This window comes from Priapulus caudatus, unplaced genomic scaffold (assembly GCF_000485595.1).
Source record: "Priapulus caudatus unplaced genomic scaffold, Priapulus_caudatus-5.0.1 Scaffold259, whole genome shotgun sequence".
NCBI lineage: Eukaryota > Metazoa > Priapulida > Priapulimorpha > Priapulimorphida > Priapulidae > Priapulus > Priapulus caudatus.
Genome location: NW_014577320.1, coordinates 66,548 through 90,930, shown reverse-complemented (window position 1 = coordinate 90,930; position 24,383 = coordinate 66,548). Strand labels below are relative to the sequence as shown.

The 24,383-nt window shown below is 38.9% G+C and overlaps 1 protein-coding gene across 8 annotated transcripts in view; it reads right to left on the bottom strand.

Annotated features, from left to right (window-relative positions):
* The window catches only part of LOC106808201 (protein argonaute-2-like), a 34,905-nt gene extending 13,771 nt beyond the window's left edge, over nucleotides 1–21,134 (bottom strand). For 2 of the 8 annotated variants that reach the window (XM_014810802.1, XM_014810807.1), the window contains exons 1-11: nucleotides 13,975–14,152; nucleotides 9,517–9,552; nucleotides 6,122–6,229; nucleotides 5,336–5,618; nucleotides 4,461–4,581; nucleotides 3,483–3,664; nucleotides 2,919–3,055; nucleotides 2,585–2,719; nucleotides 1,422–1,509; nucleotides 1,073–1,220; nucleotides 502–621 (exon numbers count right to left, since the gene is read on the bottom strand). In XM_014810802.1, the coding sequence (XP_014666288.1) occupies nucleotides 502–621; nucleotides 1,073–1,220; nucleotides 1,422–1,509; nucleotides 2,585–2,719; nucleotides 2,919–3,055; nucleotides 3,483–3,664; nucleotides 4,461–4,581; nucleotides 5,336–5,618; nucleotides 6,122–6,229; nucleotides 9,517–9,552; nucleotides 13,975–14,029 (1,413 nt within the window). In that variant the 5' untranslated portion in view covers nucleotides 14,030–14,152. Of the gene's footprint in view, nucleotides 1–501; nucleotides 622–1,072; nucleotides 1,221–1,421; nucleotides 1,510–2,584; nucleotides 2,720–2,918; nucleotides 3,056–3,482; nucleotides 3,665–4,460; nucleotides 4,582–5,335; nucleotides 5,619–6,121; nucleotides 6,230–9,516; nucleotides 9,553–12,039; nucleotides 12,247–13,974; nucleotides 14,153–21,030 lie in introns of those variants that run through there. The other 6 variants (XM_014810806.1, XM_014810805.1, XM_014810804.1 and 3 more) reach the window with 6 other exon arrangements.
* Nucleotides 21,135–24,383: the final 3,249 nt, after the last annotated feature.

The window sequence follows — 24,383 nt, the reverse complement described above, 5'->3', positions numbered from 1 at the left end:
TGGTACAGATATTGGGCTTAGATTTTGAGGAAAATGAAACAAATAATGCAGATGCAGTACCAATTCAATACATGCACTATACTGCCAAGGTAAATCATTGAGGAATGAAACTTTGACATATACATCACAGAATTTTTTTTAAACCCAGGACACAGTACTGCCATCCAGTCTGAGTATGTACACACTAATTACTTCATATCGAAACTATACCAACTGTGCATGGCTGTAACACTAAGAATGTGCGCCGTAACTGTCATGTAAACGTAAAGTACATCAGAATTACTACTTACCCTGTTTGAATTTATAATAAATTTAAACAATTATATATTAACAATAACGTAAGACTAAAATTATGCACATGTAGATACACACAATGGCAAATCGATGTCAGCAAGTCACAAAAGATAATAACCTGCTTTACGATATTTTTACAACGATTATTTGTACGAGCAATCAATTGCTCAGGCATCGGAAAACTGCAGACTATGACACATTTCGTACCAAATTGTTTATTTCTTTCTCACGATCAGGAGCCGAGCGCGCTGTTGCCTTGATCATAGTTGATGTTTGCATGTCGGTCAGCTTCTTAATGCAGCGCTGGCCGCCAACGATGTTACACACCTGAAAGGTCATGAATCCGCGAGCACTGGTTAGAAATCTTCACGCAGAAGAAAAGAACGCTTAATCAACGAGTCATTGTTATATACAACCTGTGCAGTAGCGACTAACAACTGTACGATAAAATAATGTCAGACTCGCGACTTTAAGCATGATTAATGCAGAAACAATACACATGATAGCTCGATAGCAGGAGCAAATTCCATAGAGCAAGATCCATGCCACAGGGCTGCATCGTGACAATAAGCTATCGTACAGATTGGTGCAATCCACTGCACAGTATTGTCGCAGAGCCTGGTGCAGATATTGCAGTCTGCTATGCAGGCTATATTGCACAAAGCAGGCATTGCAAATTTGCTAGCAATGGCTTATTTTATCCCTAGTCGAAAGTACGATTTTTAAATGCGTAAGGGCTTCTCTTTTGCCTCTAATAATAGAATTATAGCAGATTTACCTCTAGTGGGAGATATGTGTGCCTGTGTTCTTGGCCCACCTGCAGGCAGGGCAAGTGTGGGTAAAGCAGGCGCTTTCTGTGCTTGTCCAAGAAGTATTTAGCCACAGTGCACTCCACTGTCTGTCCAGATTCCAGCTGCAGTGGGAACCTGTGCACCAAGAAAAACTAGTTGGAACATACTGCTCTGACTGAATGACTACATCAGCCGAGTGCTATCAAACTTTTCAAAATTCACACTGACATCAGGACAGGGACCAGAGTTCTCTAAAAGATTCTGCATGTAGGGGAGTTGATTTGTAGATGGATAGAGATGTGTTATATTACTAAGATAACTGCTGATGGTACTTACGTCTGCGTTTGAGCAGGCCTTCTTGTCACATTGCACACCCTGTACTTCCTTTTCATCTGTCCACAGTGAGTGATTTCGATCTTGAGGCCTATAAAAATGCAACAATGATCAGACAATACTCTAGCCATCCAGGCAACTGATCATCGGTTATGCTTAAAGGAATAATAACTCCATTGATTATGCAATGTTGACGAAAGCTAGAGTAACTGGCACCTTGTGTAGTTAATAAGTACATTACCTTATAGCCAAACGCGTATTAGTTTGTCCAATATCACTGCTGCTTACATTACAAACTAGACTTGAAATCGGTTGTTGATATTTATCAACGTATCATTTACGTGCCGTAAATGTTATCCATTTGTGTGGCCCGTATGTTTTGGACGCCAGATGAAACGGAGGTGTCAGCGGTGTAACCACGGCCACGGACTAAACATGGAAATAGAGTAAAACACACGTACTAATCACGGACGCATGTGGACAGCCCTGACAAAAAGTTCCTTATCACGAGCGTCCATGTTTACGAAATCACTGATGAATGATAGCATTGCGTACGACCGAGCATGCGTGCGAAAATGTCCAGTGCACTATAAATCTGTATCACACCCGCTTCGCCGGCAGCGGTTTGAAACTGTAAACAACTGATTTTTGGACTGCGGATTTCAATTAGACATTTCTTACTAACCAGCAGTGATATTGGACAATCGATTAATCAATCAATTAATACACGTTTTGCTATAAGGTAATGTACTTATTAACTACACAAGGTGCCAGTTACTCTAGTATTCGTCAACATTGCATAATCAATGGACCTATTATTCCTTTAAGTAATTGATCGAATAATTACATGCATTGTAAGCAGGTATGCATTGTTTTTTGCCGTCTATGATTCTAAATGGCCCAAAAATTGAGTGTACTGTAAAACGTTTTTAACAGATTTGCACAATTTATAGAATCAATATTTTCTTTCCAAGAAGCTAGGAACACATTCTTTGTGGAATTTCTGACACTTACATTTTTAAATATGAAATTTACAGGTGACCAAACAAACTTGATTATAAATATAATCAATATCATGATAGTCAATGTCATCCTGGTCTTGCAACAACTATGTATAATTTTTCACCGACAATGCCTGGGGATCATTAAAACTCCTTAAAACTTACCCTTGATCTCTTTGGTGAATTTGACCCGTTGTGAGTCGGTAAGGGGTCTCTTTTGCTCACTGATGTCCTTGATATCTAGCACTTCACACATAAACTCTATCACAGGTTGCGCCTTATAAAAGGCCGTGGCAGACACTGCAATCCAAGAAATGCCCGTTTTAATTCAAATACCAAACTCACAGATGAACATAATCGCCTAATTACCTATGATATGGTTTTAATTCTTTCACACAAAAATCTCGTCAACACCAGAACATAACATACACAGTGGAAATGTTACTTCACCGGTCTTACAATCAATTATTACGTCACACAAAATTAGAATGCCTCTCACCATCAATATTCAGCATCATCTTCCACTGCGAAGGGCGGACACTTTGATGAAATCCAAACCACACCTCTCGACCACCACCAAGGGGGTGGTAATAACCCTCGGGTTGGGAGAAAAAGGATCGACCCACTGGGGTGTACCTGCCAATCGCAAAAAACGTTATTATCATGTCCTGCACAGTGCAGACTTAGAGCAAGGACAGAAATCAGTAGGAGACAGCATGGCAGACCATTTAATTTTTGATGAACACTGTTTTTATACATGATGCAGTGCTTTGATATATATGTATTGTGCCACATTACTTTTTAAACATATATTGAGAACATATTTCAAACGGGAATTTGATCAAAGGAAACTAACCATTTATATACACAGCCCATAGGGAAAAGTTCATCCACACATAATTGCAAGCAACTCACTTGGCAATCAGCTAACTAGGACAGTGGCTCTGACAAAATAGTTGACTCGAACCATGTTCTCAATTGGCAGTAATATCCCGGATGCCTAAATAAATATTTCCCTACCACACTCCTACCTTGCTGCCCACCATATATACCCCTCACTTACGTCATACTAGGTAGATGCCTCATGACGACGTCCAGAGCTTGAATGGCATCATAGGGAATAGTTCGTGTGCGACCCTCCAGAGCTTCCTCTAAGGCATACAGGCTAACCTGTACCACCCACTTGAGAGATGTTTTGAAGACTCTGTCCTTCCCCTCACCTGGTAATGTCACCTCGAGTTCAATCTGCAAATTGATATACATGCATGAAAAAATATATAACTAGAAAGGACAGTTGTCGCCAACTACATGTATCCCCGTGTTCTCCCCAAGATGTGTAAGTATACAAAGTTGGATCGCGCTAGGTCAATTAGGGGCCGAGTTAGAGAGCGGAAGAAAAATATGATGAAGGTCAAGGTCAAGGTCAAGGTCAAATAAAGGTTGCAGTGTCCTAGTTTTGGTACGCGGCACACCTTCTCCCCAAGATGTGGAAGTATACCAAGTTTAGTAATGCGCTAGGTCAATTAGGGGCACGAGTTATAGAGCGGAAGGAAAATATGATCAAGGTCAAGGTCAAATAAAAGCCGCAGTGACCTTGTTTTGGTACGCGACACACATTCTCTATAAGATGTGTAAGTATCTGAGTTTGGTAGCGCTAGGTCAATTAGGGGCCCTGAGTTATAGAGCGGAAGGAAAATATGATCAAGGTCAAAGTAAAGGTCAAATAAAGATCGTAGTGACCTGGTTTTGGCACGCGACACACCTTCTCCCCAAGATGTGTAAGTATACCAAGTTTGATAGCGCTAGGTCAATTAGGGGCCGAGTTAGAGAGCGGAAGGGAAATTCTCTGCGGCGGACCGAGCGGCGGCGGCGGCGGCTGGGGAGACATGAAACCATAGTATGACTGCCGACTTCGTCGCGGGGGATACAATAAATAACAGATATTCCCAGAGTAATCAATTTAAAGCTGATTTCCTCCAAAATCCTTCAATGTATCGAACGTATTGTATAGTACAAGTAGTAGTATATCTGTACTTCTCACCTTGTCTCTGCCAATTGGCAGTGGGTCGCGTGTGTACATGTTCTTCCTTCCGTCAAATACTGGCTTCTGACCAATGAATATCTTCTTTGTGTCGACTTGAACCATCGTTTCGATGATTTCCCTGTGTAAGAAATAAATAGTTACCATGTATTCAACTGTCTGGCTGGCCGCAACTTGAGAATGTGTAAAGATACAATCCACCATCAAATGTCCTTTTTAAATGCAATTAATTTTACACTTTTAAAATTCAAATCAAGTTAGTACTACAACAATTACATTTGCAACATATGATACTTGACTTCCTACCAAACAATTTGTTTCCATAAACTGAATTAACTAGTAAATAAAACATATACGAAGGTGCAAGTATGTACACATGCATGAAACCTTGCATACATTTTACTGCAAGTCCGACAGCGTCACAGTCTATTTGTTTTTAATAAATGTACCCCTAAAGGGCACATACATGAGGGAGCTTGACAGTATACTGCTAGTTCAGGTTGTACAGCAGGATACATCTATGTGCTACTATAAGTGGATGAACAAGCATAATAGAAGATAGTTTAGAATATAACTACTGTGAAAATAGTTTCAATAATACATGCAAGAACTACATTTTAGCATGTAGTCCAATGTTTTGAAAGTAAAACATTACGAGTGCCATACTAGTGTCAACAACAATAGCATACACACGTCATGCTACACATCATATACAATATTTACAACTTACATCATTAATTAAATATATCAATATAATAATATAACATATTATTATATAATTTACAATACTTGCAGCTAAACTACAGTCTTGTTTTATTATCATTAGCAAGAACTACTTGCACGACGAGACTAAATAAAATGTCTTGCTCACTCACCTGTTCACTCGTCTAGGGCATTTGTCCGGCACTATGCTAACGTCATAATGGTGTATATGGCCGCGGGGCATGCGGATCTGGAAATGGTTCGCCCTCAGCAGGATAGGGCGTCCCTCTGTGCCGTGGTTGGGCCGTGGAGGACATGTGAACTCTGGCGGCTGTGGCGGTGAAGGCAACACAGGGGCCAGAGCCTGTGGGGGCATAGGTGGGCGCGCACCCGTGGGTCCCTGGGCTACTGGAGGTCCAGGTGGGCCTCCAGGAGGGCCGGGCGGACCCGGCGGACCTGAAAAACAGAGCAACTTTAGAACTGACAAAGAACCATGCGCACGCACGCTGTCGAGTCTCCACAACCTACACATGTGCATCCTGTCTGCCACCTTCTTGGTGGTGTGAAAGATACAGCACACTCTCATTGCGCATGCCATTCCCATCACACCACGAGACACACTATAGACGAGCCTCATCTACCCATCCGCAAGTCAGCAATATTTTGACTGGGCGGCACCATGTGAGATAATCATTTAATAGCAATGCAAAAGACACTGCAGCTCAGTCCACTTTGCCAAACCCAATAACCTGTTGGATTGGCGTCACTGCTTAGCACAGCAGAAAATACTTGCACAGGTTTTGGTAGCATTGATGAATTTTACCATAGTAAAAACAATTAAATGCTACCATTCCCTACACAGGTATTTCCAGTGCAGTGGACCGCAGCTGAAGTGACCCTTACACTATAACAGAATTATCTCACATTGTGGCACAAAATCAAATTATGTGCCGACTTACATTTTTCACCGTTAGTTGTCATGAACGTTATCACGTCACGATCAAAATCAAATGCCCGGATGATCGGTTTCACAAGGTCATAGTCAAATGCACGTGTTGCTGGCAGCACTGGAAAACAAATGGTACATACTACTGAAACCTGGATAACACAGGCAATGTACACATTGGCATCAGTATCAACTGTAAGAACTGTTTGTTACAACTTACAGATCACAAATTTCCATGCAAATCAAGTGAACAGCTATGAGGTGTGGTCAATCAGAATACCAGAACGTTGCACCTCGCACCTCGCTAAAACATTGGCAGCTCACTTCTAATATTGCGATGATGGCTACCTTCTAAAGTTATCAATCGTCAATAATTAATATTACATCACAACACACACACACACACACACACACATAAATACCCTTCCACCACTTGTAGCAGACCAGAAATTGCAGGATACACAGAAGTACAAACACACGTGTATCTAGTACTCGAGTGAGCCCCAGGATTGGCGCAGTGTGGTAAACATGTACATTGTTTGTGTAATAAAACTAATAATAAAAGAAAACTGTCTAGCACTTTCAATTATGCTTTAAAGTTGTGTACTGCACGCGATCACTTGGTAAATAAAAACCTATTTACATATACGACTTTGAGTGAAGTCTAAATTCATATACATTCACTCTCATGCAAAATTTCCAATGTGTATAAATGTGTTAAACTTTCACGTATAAGATAATATGCATATAAACGCACACTAAACATAGAGAAAACGAGGTACTATCTATAGAACATACATTATGATCACTAAGACACACATAGGTATACTAAAACTGTTTCAGTATATATGCCAATGCACCATACAAGATGATCATGATGTACTATGACAGTTGATGTATGCATGAACTGAAATGTTGGGGTGCTTGTGGGTGGCAATAACATCACTTGCTGAACAAAGATGGAGAAACATCCAAATCTGAATAAATAATGACTAACTCTACAGCATGCTGTTTACATTCTGTATATATGTATTTTCTATGGTTTTTTGTAACTTCTAGGTTGCTACACATGTACACATTCAAAGCACAAGATACATGGCTGCCATTCTTTAACATTAATTTATTCGGAGATATCATCTGAGAGACAATTTTTTTAAATAAGTGCAATACAATACTGATATTAGTAGTGATAAATAAACTGCCAAAAAGGTCAAGTCTGTCTGTTATAATATTAATTTCTACATTAAAAGCCAATGACAATGGTGTGAATGAGGTATGATCATTCTACAGCATTCTGAAAAAATCCACAGGCTAAATAACGAATTAATGTGTAATGTCCAGGACATACTGGGAGTATAATTATGAGAGAATTTAGACTATGACATAAAACTTCAATCACTTGCTGCGTGTGTATGCGTGTGTATACGACCAGCAATAGTTGACCTACTACGATTTCACAAAGTATGCAGCCATATACCTTCACAAACCAGGCGCGAGCAAACTCAGCAATTCGTTTCCCACTGAATAAAATATCCTGTTTGAAACCATGTGGTAAAATACCACCTCATTTAATACCATTAATGTGAACTGAAAATACAGCAACGCGCACCTTTTCTAGACAAAACCTTGCTAGTTTTGTTGCAACTTGCAGGCAAACCTCCTACAGGCTTCTCCCCATGTTTTTGCACTCTGCTAACTACGTGGCCAGTCTTCACCTTTGTTGTGACACAGTACACATGCGTGGCAAGAAATTAATCTTTTTAAGCTGTCTGTGACACTGCAAGTTCACAGCAGCATGACTGTACATAGTGTGGGTGAGACCTTCTCAAAATCGTTTTGCATTGCCTATGCGATGATTGTTATTTTAAAAAAATAACACTAATCTGCAGAACAAGGGGTACTACACATTTACACGGTTTCACACATTTGATGAAAACATCTGGTTTTAACTCTTTCCAGTGTCATACGTTACGGCTACTTTTCTGCTCCTTTTTCTGGAAGGCATAATAAGTTTCCAATTAAAGTACACTTCTCATTGTATTTTTAGACCAATATACTGGAGTGGAATCTAGAATCTGCCCTTTGGCTTTTTTTAATTCATATATTTCATTATAGTTGTCATTTCTATAACCAATTTCAAGGTGTCAGTGCAACCCAAATAGCATGCCATACACGAGTGCCACCATTCTTGAGTTATACCACTGTTGCCACCATTAGAGAAGTGGGGAAGAGAAACCCGCATACCTCTGAATATTGACCAGGGGCCCGTTGCCAGAAACTTCGTAAAGTTACGATTAATTTTAAGTCTAATGTTAATGTTAAGGTTAATTTTAATAGCGTTGCCAGAAACCACTTAAACTAAACTTACTTAAGTGAAAACTTACGATAACAGGAACTTCATCACAAGGCTGCTGATTGGATGGGAATCGATCACAAAATTCAAATTCATACACATTTATTGTACATCACAGTAATTTATGCATATTATGATGGCTAAACACATATAAATAATATTTGATGAAATATTACGTGGTCATGAATTAATTCTGCACAACAAGACAAATTCTCACACTGTACGAGAATCGTGGCAAGCGTTGCAAACCTTTGAAACAAGAGAACAAATGCCATACGTCATTTATAAATGTATTGTTTTGTTTTATTAGCGGTAGATAATTAATGATTTTGACGTGTTTTTCAAGAAAAACAAACATTTTATTCATTATTATAAAATATAATATCACTATAATTGTAATTCGTAGTGTAAATGTGTTATTTTCAACTTAATATTAAAGTTAAGGGAGGGTCTAGGATCTCTTAAGTTAAGAGAAAAGTTACGAGAATTTTTAATTCTCTTAACTTTACGAAGTTTCTGGCAACGCTTTAAGAGAAAAACTTAAGTTTAAGGTTAATGTTAAGACTAATTTTTTTCTGGCAACGGGCCCCAGGTACATGCAAAAACAACATATTTTGTACTTATTGCCCGATTGCCAGTGCTAGTCTTGGTCCAGAATACAGGATAGGTGGGGAAAACGATAACTCACAAGAAAAGGGGAAGAAGTGGGGGGGTGGCCGATTGTGCATGAATAAGAGTTAGTTAATTAGACAAAAAGCAAGGGAGTGTAGAGAATAGAAAGGCATCCATACAGACACAACCAGGGTGAGACCGACAAACTAACAGGTAGGGGAAAGAAAGAGAGAGAACGAGCGAGAGAGCGAGAAAGAGAGAGAGCGAGAGAGCGAGAGAGCGAGAGAGAGAGAGAGAGAGAGAGAGAGAGAGAGAGAGAGAGAGAGAGGGGGGGGGGGGGGATAGTTAGAGATGAAAAGAAAGAAACACAGTGATAGATACAGATATAAAATACAGTTAAAGACACAGACAGAGCTAGAGGGTTGTTAGTAAACGTTGCTGACCTGTGGACGCAGCTTCGTCATTGAAGTGGAGATGAACTGCAGGTGGCAGCGTGCAGAAAAAACAAACAATGAGAGTAACTTTCATTGATCGGACATCACAATTAAACTAGCATGTTTTACATGTATAGAAATACCTAGATGCAGAGAATGGCTTGTAAACAATGCAATTTTTGTACATTATTGCTGTCAGATATATACTATACTATCAGAAGTAGATAATAGGGACCCTAGAGTTCCCTATTATCTACTTCTGATACTATGTTACCCTCATACTAGTTAAAACTTGTAAACTAAACACCAATTTGGTTTAAGAATCAATGATTGATTGCTTTATAACAACCAAATAGATTCAAAGCTTCTTCCCAAAATATCTGCTATAATCACTTACAAGTTACAACACTGTAGAATATTTAGAAACAAACTTTTTTTACTGGCATAACAATTGTTCAAGATAGCTGCATTTATCATGCCGCAAACACTTTGAGTCTACAAAATGTCAATGACCTAAATGTGAACAGCCCTTTCCAATGAACTGCACTGTACGTTAACAGCTGAATATAATGGGGTCACGCATTAGGTAGCCACACTGCACAGTCACTATGGCTTGTGTCGCACCTAACATTATAGGCAGGCATACAAAGTCCTTTGAAATTTATCAGAAACTAGCACGACCCTAGACGTTTGGAGTGTTTCAGGAACTTCGCCACTGCCTACCACCATAGACTTGCACAGGTGGATCTGCACTAATATGTGGTATTATTTTTGACGTATTACAGAAACTCTTGTTTACATAATCATGTCATTCACACCGATCCACCAGATTTTTCTGATAAAAAAGACATTACACATTTGTTTACGACTGTTTGCACTCCATCACCAAACCAAGATGATTCATCAGCTGATTTCAACCACAACATTAAATAGATTAATTATTTCTGCATGCAAAAAAACAATCACTTTATTTTTATCATCTTAAAAAGTCTAAATATAATAGCATTTGACATACTACTCAGGGTTCTTGTTAATAGCCGGTAACCGGTTATTTTTACCGCCTATCACGCAATTTGTTACCGGCTATCAATTTGAGAGAAACTCCCACTAAAGGCGGTAAAATATAAAAAAAATATTTGAAAAAACGAAGTTTATTTTAAATACTTCCAACCCAAGACTAACTCTGTGCACGGGCGGGTTTTTCTTTTTATAATAGATACTTAATAGCATATATTTTCCTATCTAAACTACCAAATTCTAGAACCCATACCCATCAAAATACGCTATTTGTGGGTCAAATCAGAAAAATTTTCACCCCGGACCCCCCTAGCAGGGCTTCGCGCCTTCGCCACTCGCCCTACCGTCCGTGCCGGAAAAACAGTTACCTGCTATTCATTGTCAAATTACCTGCTTTGTCAAAAGTTAACAAGAACCCTGCTACTATATAGGCTTCACCTAATGTCAATGCTTTTGAATCTGTATAATAGGAATGTGAATACTATAATGCACAACATTTTATGGACACAATTGACTGTTTAGTGTCTCTTTTTCTCACAGTGGCACGAACCATAGTAAGTTCAGCAACACTAACGAGCGCAGCAGAAGTTGCCGAAGTCACTCTATTCTCCTCCTATCGCCAGCCATTGAGAACACATTCCAATTTATTTACATTTTACTTGACCTTGGATCACTTCAGCTCAACGATAAAACTTTTCATCATAGAATATTGTTCTGTTTTACTATAGTGTTGGTACTGTCTACATATATGCAATAATTAGACTGCAGCATCTCTGTAAGTAGTCCCAATTTTTCTCAAAAAAACATGCACAATTAGCAACTAACAATATTAACAAATAACAACATTACTGATCAGCTATGTAGTCTTTTCATATTTCCCTGAATATATCTAATAGCTGGACAGTGCTTACTAATATTATTTAAAAAAATTCCTAATATAATTAGATAAATATTTACACCGGGGACCCGTGGAAACGGTACAAACAGTTACTGTGGTTAGGATAATTACATGTGCTTAATTTTATCGATACAAGTACACAGGTCACATTTACCTTGCAAGATCATGGCCGAAATACTATATCTTCATATTCAGCACTTTTGGCCACACAGGCACCCCCATTGGTCACGTCGCCAAATTACCATCCGATGTCTATTGCGGCAGCTGTTACTATTACAACCGGACTAAAATGACCAAGATGTGTGGCGCTCTGTGGTTACATACATGCATCAGTATCTGTGCTAATTGATGCACAAGACACATTAGAGAGATAGGCAGGTATTCACGTTTCATTCACCGCTCTTTCATTAGTAAAATTATAAAATAAACTTAGTAGCACAAGCACATAATGGATCACAAAGTGTATTCCTAATTGTAGTCCCAAATCCCTATTTCTCCACTTTCATATAATAATGATTTACACACTTTACCATAGTGGAATAAGAGAGATCAAGATTCACACATAAATAATAATTAAGTCAAAAATAGTAATCTATAACTTCTCAAGAACAACTCACCATCCTTTTCTCTTCTTAGTGCCAAACTGCCAAACGTAAGGGCATCTAAAAGTTGCCAATACTGGTTGTTGCAAGCCTGTTCCGAGACCATCCTCAGTAAGGAATCATTGAAAATTCACAAACTATCATTGGGAATCTCATCCAACTAAGGTGCACACCGAACTATAACCTTGCACCACGATATCAACTTTAGTTTGCACCTTGTATACGCACACTAGGCTTCTACTGCAACTCAGATGTGCAATGCCAGCAGGTTGCTTTGTTGTTGGGAGCAGCAGGTGACATTTAGAGTAGCAAGCTTACTGGAAAACACACAGCTGGGCAGTTTCACACACAGAGATTTGCAGAATGCAGGAAGGAAGTTTCCTGTTTCCTGGATATTATATTTCAACAGGCCAATAGCAAAACAAAATTTGAATAGAAAGTAGCATGATCACGCACCCTCCGAGTTCACGTGTATGAAACCAGTGTGCCAAGAATGCATAAAATATCAAATAACTTTCTCAACGGGAGTCATTACGAAAAAGGACGTTACAACTTTCTGCAAAGAAATTCCTAATAAACCATAGTAGAAGCCCCAAAGATTCTGCCTGGGCAAGAAAATTTGCTGCTTGCCTTATTCCCTGGCAGTGGCAGCAAGTAGTTGCTGTCTGGTAAAAGTTCTAACCCTGCATAAGCTGAAAATACTAGTATTCCAATACGTGGTATATCTACGCAAGACAGGAAAAATGGAACAGCATGTGACAGGACTGCCTGAGCACACAAACACACAGCCCTGCTACGATCGAATGACTAATGCCTGCTGCTTCTACGTGACGTTATATATATATATACGCTTTTCGTACAACGTACATGTATACGCTTTTAGTCATCAGTGATATCATCCTTTTACCACTAAGTGCATACCACGCGCCGGTCAGCAGCGACTGGGTGAGATATATGATATTCTACATATCGCAACAAGTCCAGCTACCTATGCAGCACCACATGAAATTTGGTTTCTTGTTTACCGCGCGCTACCGCGGCAATTGCTAGCGACCGCACGCTTTATCGCATCATAAAAGAATACAGATTTCAGAACGACCAAGTGCTGCTCCAGGGGGTTTTACACGGCTCCCTTCATGGTTTCCCCTCTCAGTCATGGCAAGTAATAGAATGGACACCTGCCGCATGGGTATGCCGGATGCGAAGCAACTTGTGAGGATTGGTTTGGTGAATTATTAATATTAAATAATTTATAGGTGGAATATCACGTGCGACGAGTTTCATTGATCGTGAAAATGCCACTGAACTAGCCTAATCTTTCGCAATAATAGTCTTGTCAAGATACGTCTTCACGGACCCACCGACCGACCATATCCTTTATTTGGATGCAACCACAAACACGCAAATAATTTCGTTTGGCCTGAGAAGGCACAGACAGCTCGCCTTGCTCTGTACTGCAACAGGAGCGGGAATCAATAAACACGGTTTGTACACAGGACTACTGCCAAGCGAGCACGGATATATACGTGCATGCGCACAAACTTCATCATCAGGAAATTGCACTGCATCGTTCGCTGAATTAATATACAAATCAGTTCTGTGCGATTACTCATTTAAGATAATGTACTCTCTTTTTGGGGCGGGGTATTACCTGGTGAGTATATTACATATTATAGAGCTCTGCTTCAAATTTCGAAACTCTACACAACAGAACACAACACACACACGCACGCACGCACGCACGCACGCACACACACACACACACACACACACTCAAAGAGAGGGGAGAGATCATAACCCAATATTGCATTCGGGCATTTCAACGAAATCAGATGCATCGTTATTGTTGACACAGGGTGCATCAGAAATCTGGTCAGAGTTATTTGTTTCAAAGTAACCTGAACAGACCAAAACCATGACTAGTGAAAGTATTGGGGGAAACTAGCTTACCATGTTTAGAGAAAGATGTAATGAATGTTGTTGGTTCTTCCAAGTCCATAAGCATGTTTTAAACAGTCTCGCACTACTTTTAAAATTACTAAACAGTAAACACTGTATCACAGTTAGGAGCTTTTAAAAGACTGCAGGAGCAAGCCACCTGAACAGAAGCTGACAAGTACGAGAGAGATGGTATATATGGCTCTGCCTTTGTAATTAATACAAGTTTCCTGCTGGGAGCCCTATGTTTTTACAGTAATCACAGCTGCAACTCCTGCCCATTATCCCCAGGTGTTTCAAAACAATCACCGTTTACACACATTACTTGCTTTACCAAGCCCGTACAACGATGCAAGCACAACCTAGAGACACATTCATTTTGTGTCAATAAACATATATAGCACTAACTAACCAGCATGTGTACATGCAAAAGCTTACACATTTAACTTTTAAGCACACGTATACATGTAACAAAAAATATACACTAGCCCTCAATTTGCTATATTTAGGCAACAAGAGACAACTTCCTCGGATAGGTCCTTAAATTGGTTCCAGTAATTCACCAATGTATACACATAATACATTAATTTCCCCTAAAAAAACTTCATACATGAAAATTGTCAGATACTGTAAAAATGCAATAGCTTATAAAATTGGTAACAATTATATATCCAAACGATATATCCCAATGTATCATTCTGTACAGAACTTGTGCAACTAGCCTGGCTAAATAGCAGGCTTTGCCATTTGATGACAATCTGGCGAGCTCAGCTGGAAATCGCTCTCCGGACACTCCAGGGTGCGAAATTAACGGGAGTCCGGAGTCAAATACTCCCTGATTTGACATATATGCAGGAGTCCGTGTGACTCCCTGAAAATTCTGCTATATATATACCGTAACCAACTAGTTTGTTCCAGAGCACGACCTCACGGAATTACCGTATTTTTCCAGCAAATGTTCAAAGACAATTTGGCAGATGTGCAACTGCATGAATCTTCAAAATAAGCACATGCGTTATTACCTCCGACAGGGGCGTGGCGGAGGTTATGTTTTCACCGGTGAATGTTTGAGTGTTGGTTTGTGTGTTTGTGAACATGCACGTTTCAGTTCACTCCTGCTAGGTGCGCTGGCTGTAGACTTACAAACACGCAAACACAGGCTAAGGGGCAACCACAGTCCTCCCCCACCTGCACGCTCGCACTAATCCGGATCCAATTAATTATTTAATTAATTAATTAATTAATTTTTCTACTTAATTAATTAATTAATTAATAACAAATTCCACATAGAGAATTCAGCTGCCTTGGCGGAGGTCTGTGCTCTCCGAGTGCTCTAGTTGTTAATATCTTTAGTTTTGAACTTCAGACTGCGGACTCCCTATTTTGCTGAGGACTCCCTCTTTTTGAAAGTTAATTTCTACCCCTGCACTCGATGCGGTGGACGGATCGGAACCCGCCTTACATACAAATTCACCGTCAAAATAGACAGCTGGAAATCTAAGGGGCAATACGTACTTTGAGGTAATGTCTAATGAGTTTCATGTAATAAATCATAGGTAAACAAAGGCATGCAATGTTTCAATATCATGTTTCGATCGAGCCATACTCCCTTCTCACCAAGATACTCTTGGTCATGTCATGTAAACAAAAAGACGAGGTTAAACTTAACCTTTGATTACATCACTTTAGAGTTAACCTGAACTTGAACTTGTCTTTAAAAAATATTACCCACGGTACAAATACAATTACCAATAATCCTCACTATGAAGTCTGTGAATTACCTAATAAAAAATTCTTTATGTTAGCTAGTTATTATAAACTGACCACATGTTTTCAATATTCATACCAAACTCTTTATTTTACACTTTTTGGTCCCATATGGAGCAACCATTGACAACAGGCACATAATAGCCCATAATGTACACCCGTTTCCAGGTGCAAGTGTAATTTACAAGGAGCAGTGTCAGTTGATAATTTTATGCCCCATTGCCTAAAGTCCTGGAGGCATTCATAACAACCATGATGGGAAGCCAAGCGCAGGCACAGACCTCAGACAGAGGAGAATATTGACCTACCCACTGTGGGCATATATCACTTACCATTATCCCACAACTACTAGTGTCTCCCAGAGCATCATGGGTAATGTCAAAACTCAAGTCATATAAACAAAGCGCAGTACTGCCAGTACGCAGTAGATATAGAGTTGTAGTTATGAGTACGTAGTAATCAATGTTTCTCAGCAATAACATAACAATCTCAAGCATCATTCAACATTTAAAACGGAATAACCATTAAAGTAGCAGCTAACTCTTGCACGTGAAGGTTTTAACTGCATAGATTCACATAAAATTCATCCCGTTATCATACATCTCTATAACGATGGAGAGATGGGGGGAGGGTTCTGGGGGCCCCCAGCATAATTTTACAAATTTGAATGTCTTAAGACTGCATTTAAGGCACCCGAGCATTTTTACAACGGCGGTGCGCCACTTATGTATAGGAAACCCTGTAATGTTAATGCTGAGATAGCACTTACAATTAATGTTAATGTTACGAGAATAGTTGACAGAAACGCAACGCAGCTATGAGAAAACTTACAATAACAGGAACTTCATAATTTGATGTCACAAGCCTGCTGATTGGATGAGGATCGATCACAAAATACAAATTCATGTACGTATTTATTGTACATCATAGTAATTTATGCATATATATTATCAAGAGTAGATCATAACACAATCTTGAGTTACACACCCGATTCTCGCATTTTTAACCGATTTTTCTTATCAAAATTTGCCACCAATAAAGAAGCAAGTGTATACATGTACGTACGTACGTTCATCAGCTTATTATGACCACTAATCACTCACCTTCGTGGTACTGATATTCGTTTACATATATTTGCTAGCGTATTGCTGTAAATCGTAATCTTGCACGAGCTGAATTCGCACAATTTACCGCTATTGTGTAGAGGTGTTAAACCAAAATTTGAAGCTATAGTGGCGCCAATATTTAGCAACGGACCGTTTCCAAATCATTTGTGCCCCGATAGGGGTTTAATGTACTTGATTACCTGCGCGTGCGTTATGTGATACTTACTGCAAACTACTACAAAGAATATTGTCATTATTGTATTATTACTTATGTAAGATAGTATGTCAGTTTCTTGTGTTGCGATCACAATAACTGAGCACGTCTCGCAGTTCCTCACTAGATCAAAATTTGAAATTTAGATTGTCTCTCAACCCTATCGGGGCACGAATGATTTGGAAACAGTCCGTTGCTAAATATTGGCGCCACTATAGCTTCAAATTTTGGCTTAACACCTCTACACAATAGCGGTAAATTGTGCAAATTCAGCTCGTGCAAGATTACGATTTACAGCAATACGCTAGCAAATACATGTAAACGAATATCAGTACCACGAAGGTGAGTGATTAGTGGTCATAATAAGCTGAGGAACGTATACAATTGCTTCTTTATTGGTGGCAAATTTTGATGAGAAAAATCGGTTAAAAATGCGGGAATCGGGTGTGTAACTCTTGTGTTATTATCTACTCTTGATATTATCAGGAGTGTATCAATAGGAGTGAGACAGATTGAAACCGGCAAAATTCAACATTTAGTAGCCTTAGTCTACCTATGATTTATTGTGTTTACCTCGATAAACTTGAGCTCAAGTCTTGCCTTAATCATTAAACTTTATCCGTGTCTAATCGTTGGTCTCACAAAAATGACAAATCGGGAGATATCGGTCCAAACGTACAATGTGGTTTTAGAAAGTTATACCGTGAAATCAACAACTGTGAACCGAAACATAAGGGCAATGCTTTTGAAAGCCCTCTATCGCTTAGCAATGCAAACATAGCAAAGAACTAGCGAGGTTTGCTAGGGATTTCAGAAAGTTAAACACGACTTGGTGTTATTGATACTATTTACATTAGAAATAAAAAATTTCACATGTTTAGTATTTTTATCCATTTTATTTGTTCTTAACAATATTGTTCATAACATGTAATTACTGTCATTCGACATGGCCTATAATAACAACAAGGTGTGTTTAACTTTCCGAAATCCCTAGCAAACCTCGCTAGTTCTTTGCTATGTTTGCATTGCTAAGCGATAGAGGGCTTTCAAAAGCATTGCCCTTATGTTTCGGTTCACAGTTGTTGATTTCACGGTATAACTTTCTAAAACCACATTGTACGTTTGGACCGATATCTCCCGATTTGTCATTTTTGTGAGACCAACGATTAGACACGGATAAACTTTAATGATTAAGGCAAGACTTGAGCTCAAGTTTATCGAGGTAAACACAATAAATCATAGGTAGACTAAGGCTACTAAATGTTGAATTTTGCCGGTTTCACTCTGTCTCACTCCTATTGATACACTCCTGATATTATGATGGTCAACTACATAAATTATATTTGATAAAAACGACACGGTCATAATTTTATTCTACACTGCAAGACATGAGTAACACAAGACGCGAGAGCCATGACTCATCAAAATATTCAAAACAAGCAACAAATGCCATTTGTAAATATTTGTTTTGGTTTACGATTGGTAGATAAATAATATCATTATAATTGTAATTCTTAGTGTATATATGTGTATCAACTATGCCAAACTAACTCTGTTTCTGACAATGGGCCCCAGACTTTCACACCTGTGAATTTTATTGACTTATATTATAGTGTAATATTAAACCTGGGTATGCAGGGCACAAAATTCAGATTTTTTTTGCACCAGCCCAAAAGGGTGGTAACTGTAATATTTACCAGCCCTCACAAATTTGTTTGTAAAATCAATGTCATGTTTCACGCTTGTATTCTCGATTTCAAATTTGTAAAATGTTGATAAGTTATGGCGTGATATCCTTCAGGTAAAACATTAATGTAGGCTATTTGCTATATATATATAATGTATGCTATAAATAATGAAAGTGTCAATGATACTGTAGCTCACCACAAAAAAAGGACACAAATGAGTGAGTAAGAAGAAGTCAGTTTTAATTGAGCAACCATCGACGTACATTATAGAAACGATTGCCATCTGTATATCGCAATAATAATTTATAAACCAAAATGAATCACAATTTGTGACCGTAGATGGCGCTATAGCCGCTTTGTAGCGATGGCGTTTGAAATAAATAGGTTATGCTGCGTTCCGACATGTTTTGTAAATCTTTACTCTAATATAGACGTTTTATCGGCAGGGTGGATGAAATACCAATTTTGCATTAAAGATATTGTCAATGAAATCTTGTAAAACGAACCAGACGATTGTGACACCACAGACTGTTTGTGTCTATATAATATGCTATATAATTGCCAAACCCTACCTAATTTGCATAATTTTTTTTTAAATATCAAAACCCCTTAATAATAAACCCGATAGCCCTTATTCATTCACGATACGGCAAAATGAGCATATCCGTTGAAACTGAACTGTACTAATTTGGAATTCCCTTTTTTGCCAAAAAATTGTCATGGCTTCGAAAGTACGCTCGACTGGCGTGCTCAAAATAGGAGCGTTTAATATGGGAGCATAGCAGTAACAACTATAGCCCAATTCAAACATGTGGCCAAACGGTTCTTGGCAGTTATCGTAGCCGAAGGAATGATTGACGGAAGGTACGGACGACGACCATGGCATAGCTCAGCTTGAGAGTCAAGGTGAGCTCAACTTTATGTAAGGTACTCTCTAAACAAGGTTGCAACCACCGGGTCTGAGGCCGGTGTTTTGCCAATGTTACCGCTCCAAATAATTTGCTTTGCATATGCCAGTGCTAATTTCGCGCCCTGATATGTAATATGACATTGAAGATGCAATTCTAGTACTACGAGTGTGAGCACTGGAGACGGTTTGTTGTTAGTACACCTGTACATGAATTTATTTCTAGTTGATAACTTTTAGCAAGCAAAGCTACAGGAAGTTAGATTGAGCATGTTCTCTAGTCCATGCAAATGTCATGTACCGGTATTTGCTTTTATTGTGGATTTGGGTTTACTAGATACAAAAGGATTTTGGAGGCTACCCAGCTTAGTATGGCACAGAGTAAATACTAATACTAATCATTATAATAGTACTATTGTTTAACATATAATTTATAAATTATAGGCTTATGCCTTATCATTACTCACACAAACTTACTGAAGGATAGGCATACAAATTACAATACAACAAAATAAACAGTTGCGTTTGAAGTTTTCACAAACTGGTAGAAAAAACAACAACAAACAAACGCAACTGACTGCATTGACAATGACTACACCAGCTGGTTTGTTTATATACACCCTGATCTCTGACCCTTAACATTTGACGCATGCGCACGTGAAGCTCCAAACTTGCTTAATACGGAATACACCGATTGACAGTTCTGCGCCTATGTTCTGCGGCACATCTCCGCGAGAACCCGGATATGCGAGTAAACTCCGCCATGTTGTTTATCTCGATGCGTTGTCTACCTTGCATACGCAGGTCGCTCACCTTTGTGTCGAAGAACAGTGCACGTAGCAGGGAATAGAGCACCGATAATGGATGACCTGAGTGACATGACACTTGATACATTTAAATTATGGTCAATTCATGCTCCAAAATTCTATTTTAAGCCAATACGATCCGTTTGAACAGCCCTTCACACTACACGTTTCACACGAGTAAAGAATTTTACTCGCAATTCTGGGACGGAAACTCCTCCCGACCTTTGACCTTAGGCTTAAGCGCATGCGCAGTGTTAAACTGTCAACGGGTGTATTTCCCAATTATATTTTGGGCTTGTACTAGCAATTCCAGGACAAATTTTAGACTCCATAACGTTTTGCATGCACACCAGTGAGTTCATGCGGATTACTGTTTCGTTTGGACCAATATATTTGTAAATATTTTTCGCATTTACGTCTCATATGCCTCCAAATTATGAAATTACCAAATACGGAAGCGAGTGACTTGACATCATAAGGTTTATGACAAAAAAAATCCATTTAAATAACAACGGTAAGAAAAAACTACATGTTGAATAATTAGAAATAACTAGGTAAACATAAATTTTACAAAACCCACCTCCTAAACCTGTCCCAGGCGGCTGAAACATCAGAAATTGTCGCTATCTTTCCATTTATGTCTTTGTCTTCTACAGGCAAATGGCGTGGACTGCAAAATAAAATTCACAGCCCGCCATCTAGCGGTGGTAATAAGCCACTTCGTAGTTACGCATTGAGCATGCGCGAGATTCTGGCGTGAACCTTTGCCAAAGGTCAATTGTACATAGACCGCTCGCTGTGTCTCCGTTGCGTGTGATAGCAAGTGGGACCGTACGTACTGAATTTGTCCAAGTTTGAAATAAAATCACATTTATCTAAGATTTGCCCAATATAGAATGTGTGTAAACTTCATTTATACATGTAGAACAAGCACATGTTATTTGTTCAATTTTGTTGTATGTTACTTAGTTGATCAATGGAAAAATACTTGGTTATAATTGATATCCTGTCTTTTAGGATACATGCATATGTTTATAAAGGACCCATGGAATGAATTTCAGTACTAATTATGCCAATAACGTAAAGATGCATGTGTGAACAACTTTCGAGTTTACCTAGTAGCTATTTTTACATATGATAATTAAGACATTCTAAAACTATTTTAAGTCCATCATTTATTGAAAGGTATCCTTACTATTTTTCATCCTCACCAAAGTTTCTGTAATTGTCATCATGGACATCTGACGTCTCAATCACCATTTTCTCATTGCATCATTCATACACATGCAGTTACATCTCATTCTCAATTATATACTTAATAAAGCAACGAACATTCAATAATTAAATAGCATTCATTAATAAACATAATATTGTTTGAATGCATACTATTTCAATTATTAGTATTTTGATTACAATATATGTCCATACTATGCCAGCTAAAGTACCATTTACACATGAAACAAGAGTCACGCATATATTTTTTATTATTAACTAGTAAATACCCGTGCTCCGCACGGAGTTGAATGTTTGGCCAGTCGACTGTGGCATATTGTAAACCGGTAAATATTTGCGGCTGGTTTTTTTGCGGTTCTGGTACAATTTCTTAAAAGATCTAAATTTTACCCTTTTTAAATTTGCGGACATGAAGACATCCCTTCAGTTTACTCCATAAAAACAGCAACATTTAAACTTAACAGCCAGCAAAAATGAAGACATCCCTTCAGTTTACTCCATAAAAACAGCAACATTTAAACAGCCAGCTAAAATGAAGACATCCCTTCAGTTTACTCCATAAAAACAGCAAAATTTAAACAGGGTTACAGTAGTAATTAATAGATTGATATTAGAAGTTGGGTCGGTTATGGGGGGAGGGGGGTTCTACAGGTAACAGGGATGATTGTTTCCTCTTTTAGAGGGGGGTGTGTGCTTATTTTTGGTGTGCATCAACTGGGCCGGCTAGGCTTCTGTGTTGCATCTCTTGTGTTATTAAGCTGGGATCCGCTGTGTAAGTCAGATGGTAGCAGGGATGTGTTCCGTTTTAAGGGAACACTCAAAATTGTTGAAGCTGAAAAGGCAATAATTTGCGTCTAAGGTCAACAGAAACTTTTTGAGTACATCCAATTTCATGTTTTGCTAACATTTTATTTGTAAGTCAGAAGTCTAGTTTGTTTTAATCTTTTAGGCAGGGGGAAGGGGGTCAAATGAGAGTTAAACAATAGACGGGAACCGTAGGGCCTACACAGTTTTTGGTGGCGCGTGCAGAACCTAAATGTTCGGACACAAAAAAGAAGTAGCCTAGGCTAGAGTACCTCCATAAATAACCTCCTCTTTATGAGGTACTCTACCTAAGGCCTAGATGAGGAGCTAATTATAAAGAACAATAAACGTGCATCCTTTGTCATCAACTTCCACATACGTATAAATCAGTCTACGTACCGTACATGTAGCATCTAAGTTTAGTCACGTACGTACATCTTCGGCTACAGTCTGAAGTCACTACGCACATTATTACAGTCACATACGCACATCTCAACCTACAGTCAAATACGCACATCTGAATTCACAGTCACAGTCGCATATCTTAATCGCTACAGTCACATAAGCACATCTCAACCTACAGTAAATACGCACATCTGCAATATAACAGTAACATACGCAATCTCAATCTACAGTCAATACGCACATCTCATCTACAGTCACATGACGCAGCATCTCAATCTACAGTCACATACGCAATCTCAACTACAGTCACATACGCACATCTCAATGGTCAATCTACAGTCACATACGGCACATCTCAAACTACAGTCCATAACGCACATCTCAAACCTACAGTCAACATAGCGCCATCTCAATCTACCAGTCACATACGCACATCTCAATCTAACAGTCGCATACGCACGATCTCAACCTACAGTCACATACGGTCACATCTCAACGTACAGTCACATAAGCACATGCTCAACCCTACAGTACATACGACATCTAATCTACAGTAACATACAGCACTTCATCTACAGTCAATAGCGCACATTCAATTCTACAGTCACAACGGCAATCTCAATCTACAGTCACATACGCACATCTCAACCGTACGTCACATACGCACTCTTCAAACCTCAGTCCATACCACATCTCAATCTACAGTCACAATACGCGGCATCTCATGCTACTACAGTCCATGAATAGCGTGCATACTCAGTCTATAAGTGACGTACGTGCATCTTCAGACTAGTACAGTCAACGTACTACGTATATCACAGTTTAACAGTCTACAAATTACAGTTACATCTCAATGTAGCAGCACATGATACGTGCATATTCCAGCAGGCACTTGAAGCGTTTCAAATAAAATATAATCTAAAATAAATACGAAATCTATTTACTAGCGCAATTCTTAATGTTTTTATATACCTCTGCTTTGGAGCATTATTGCTATCATAATACGCATCTGGACATGCATTTTCAAATTGTGGCTTGTCTGTTGAGTTTTAGGTGTGTGTCATTACGTTGAAGGTTTTAATTTCCATAAATGGTCATGTTTAAATTGACATTGACTCCCGAAATATTCGCGAAAAGATCACCAAGCAGGATAATATTTTTAAATAATTTTTAATATCATTGTTGCATCAGACGGTCGTCGAAGGGTCCACGCCGTTGGCTAGGGCAAAATTCCCAAGATGTCGTTGAAACATGTTGCTTAGTAACGTGTTATGGCAAAATAAAAAGCTTAGTGAATAGGCTTATCGTCTCGCACGTTGAAAACCCCCCCGGTAAGAGGTAATGGGCGGATTCCTTAGGATTAGAATCCCTATATGTCCAGGTTGGGACACGGGCCACCCAGAAGCGTACCGGCTAATGCTGTGATCACTTTGGAATATAATCATAATAATAGTAATTAAATAAAAGATAAGCTGACCTCTTCACATTATG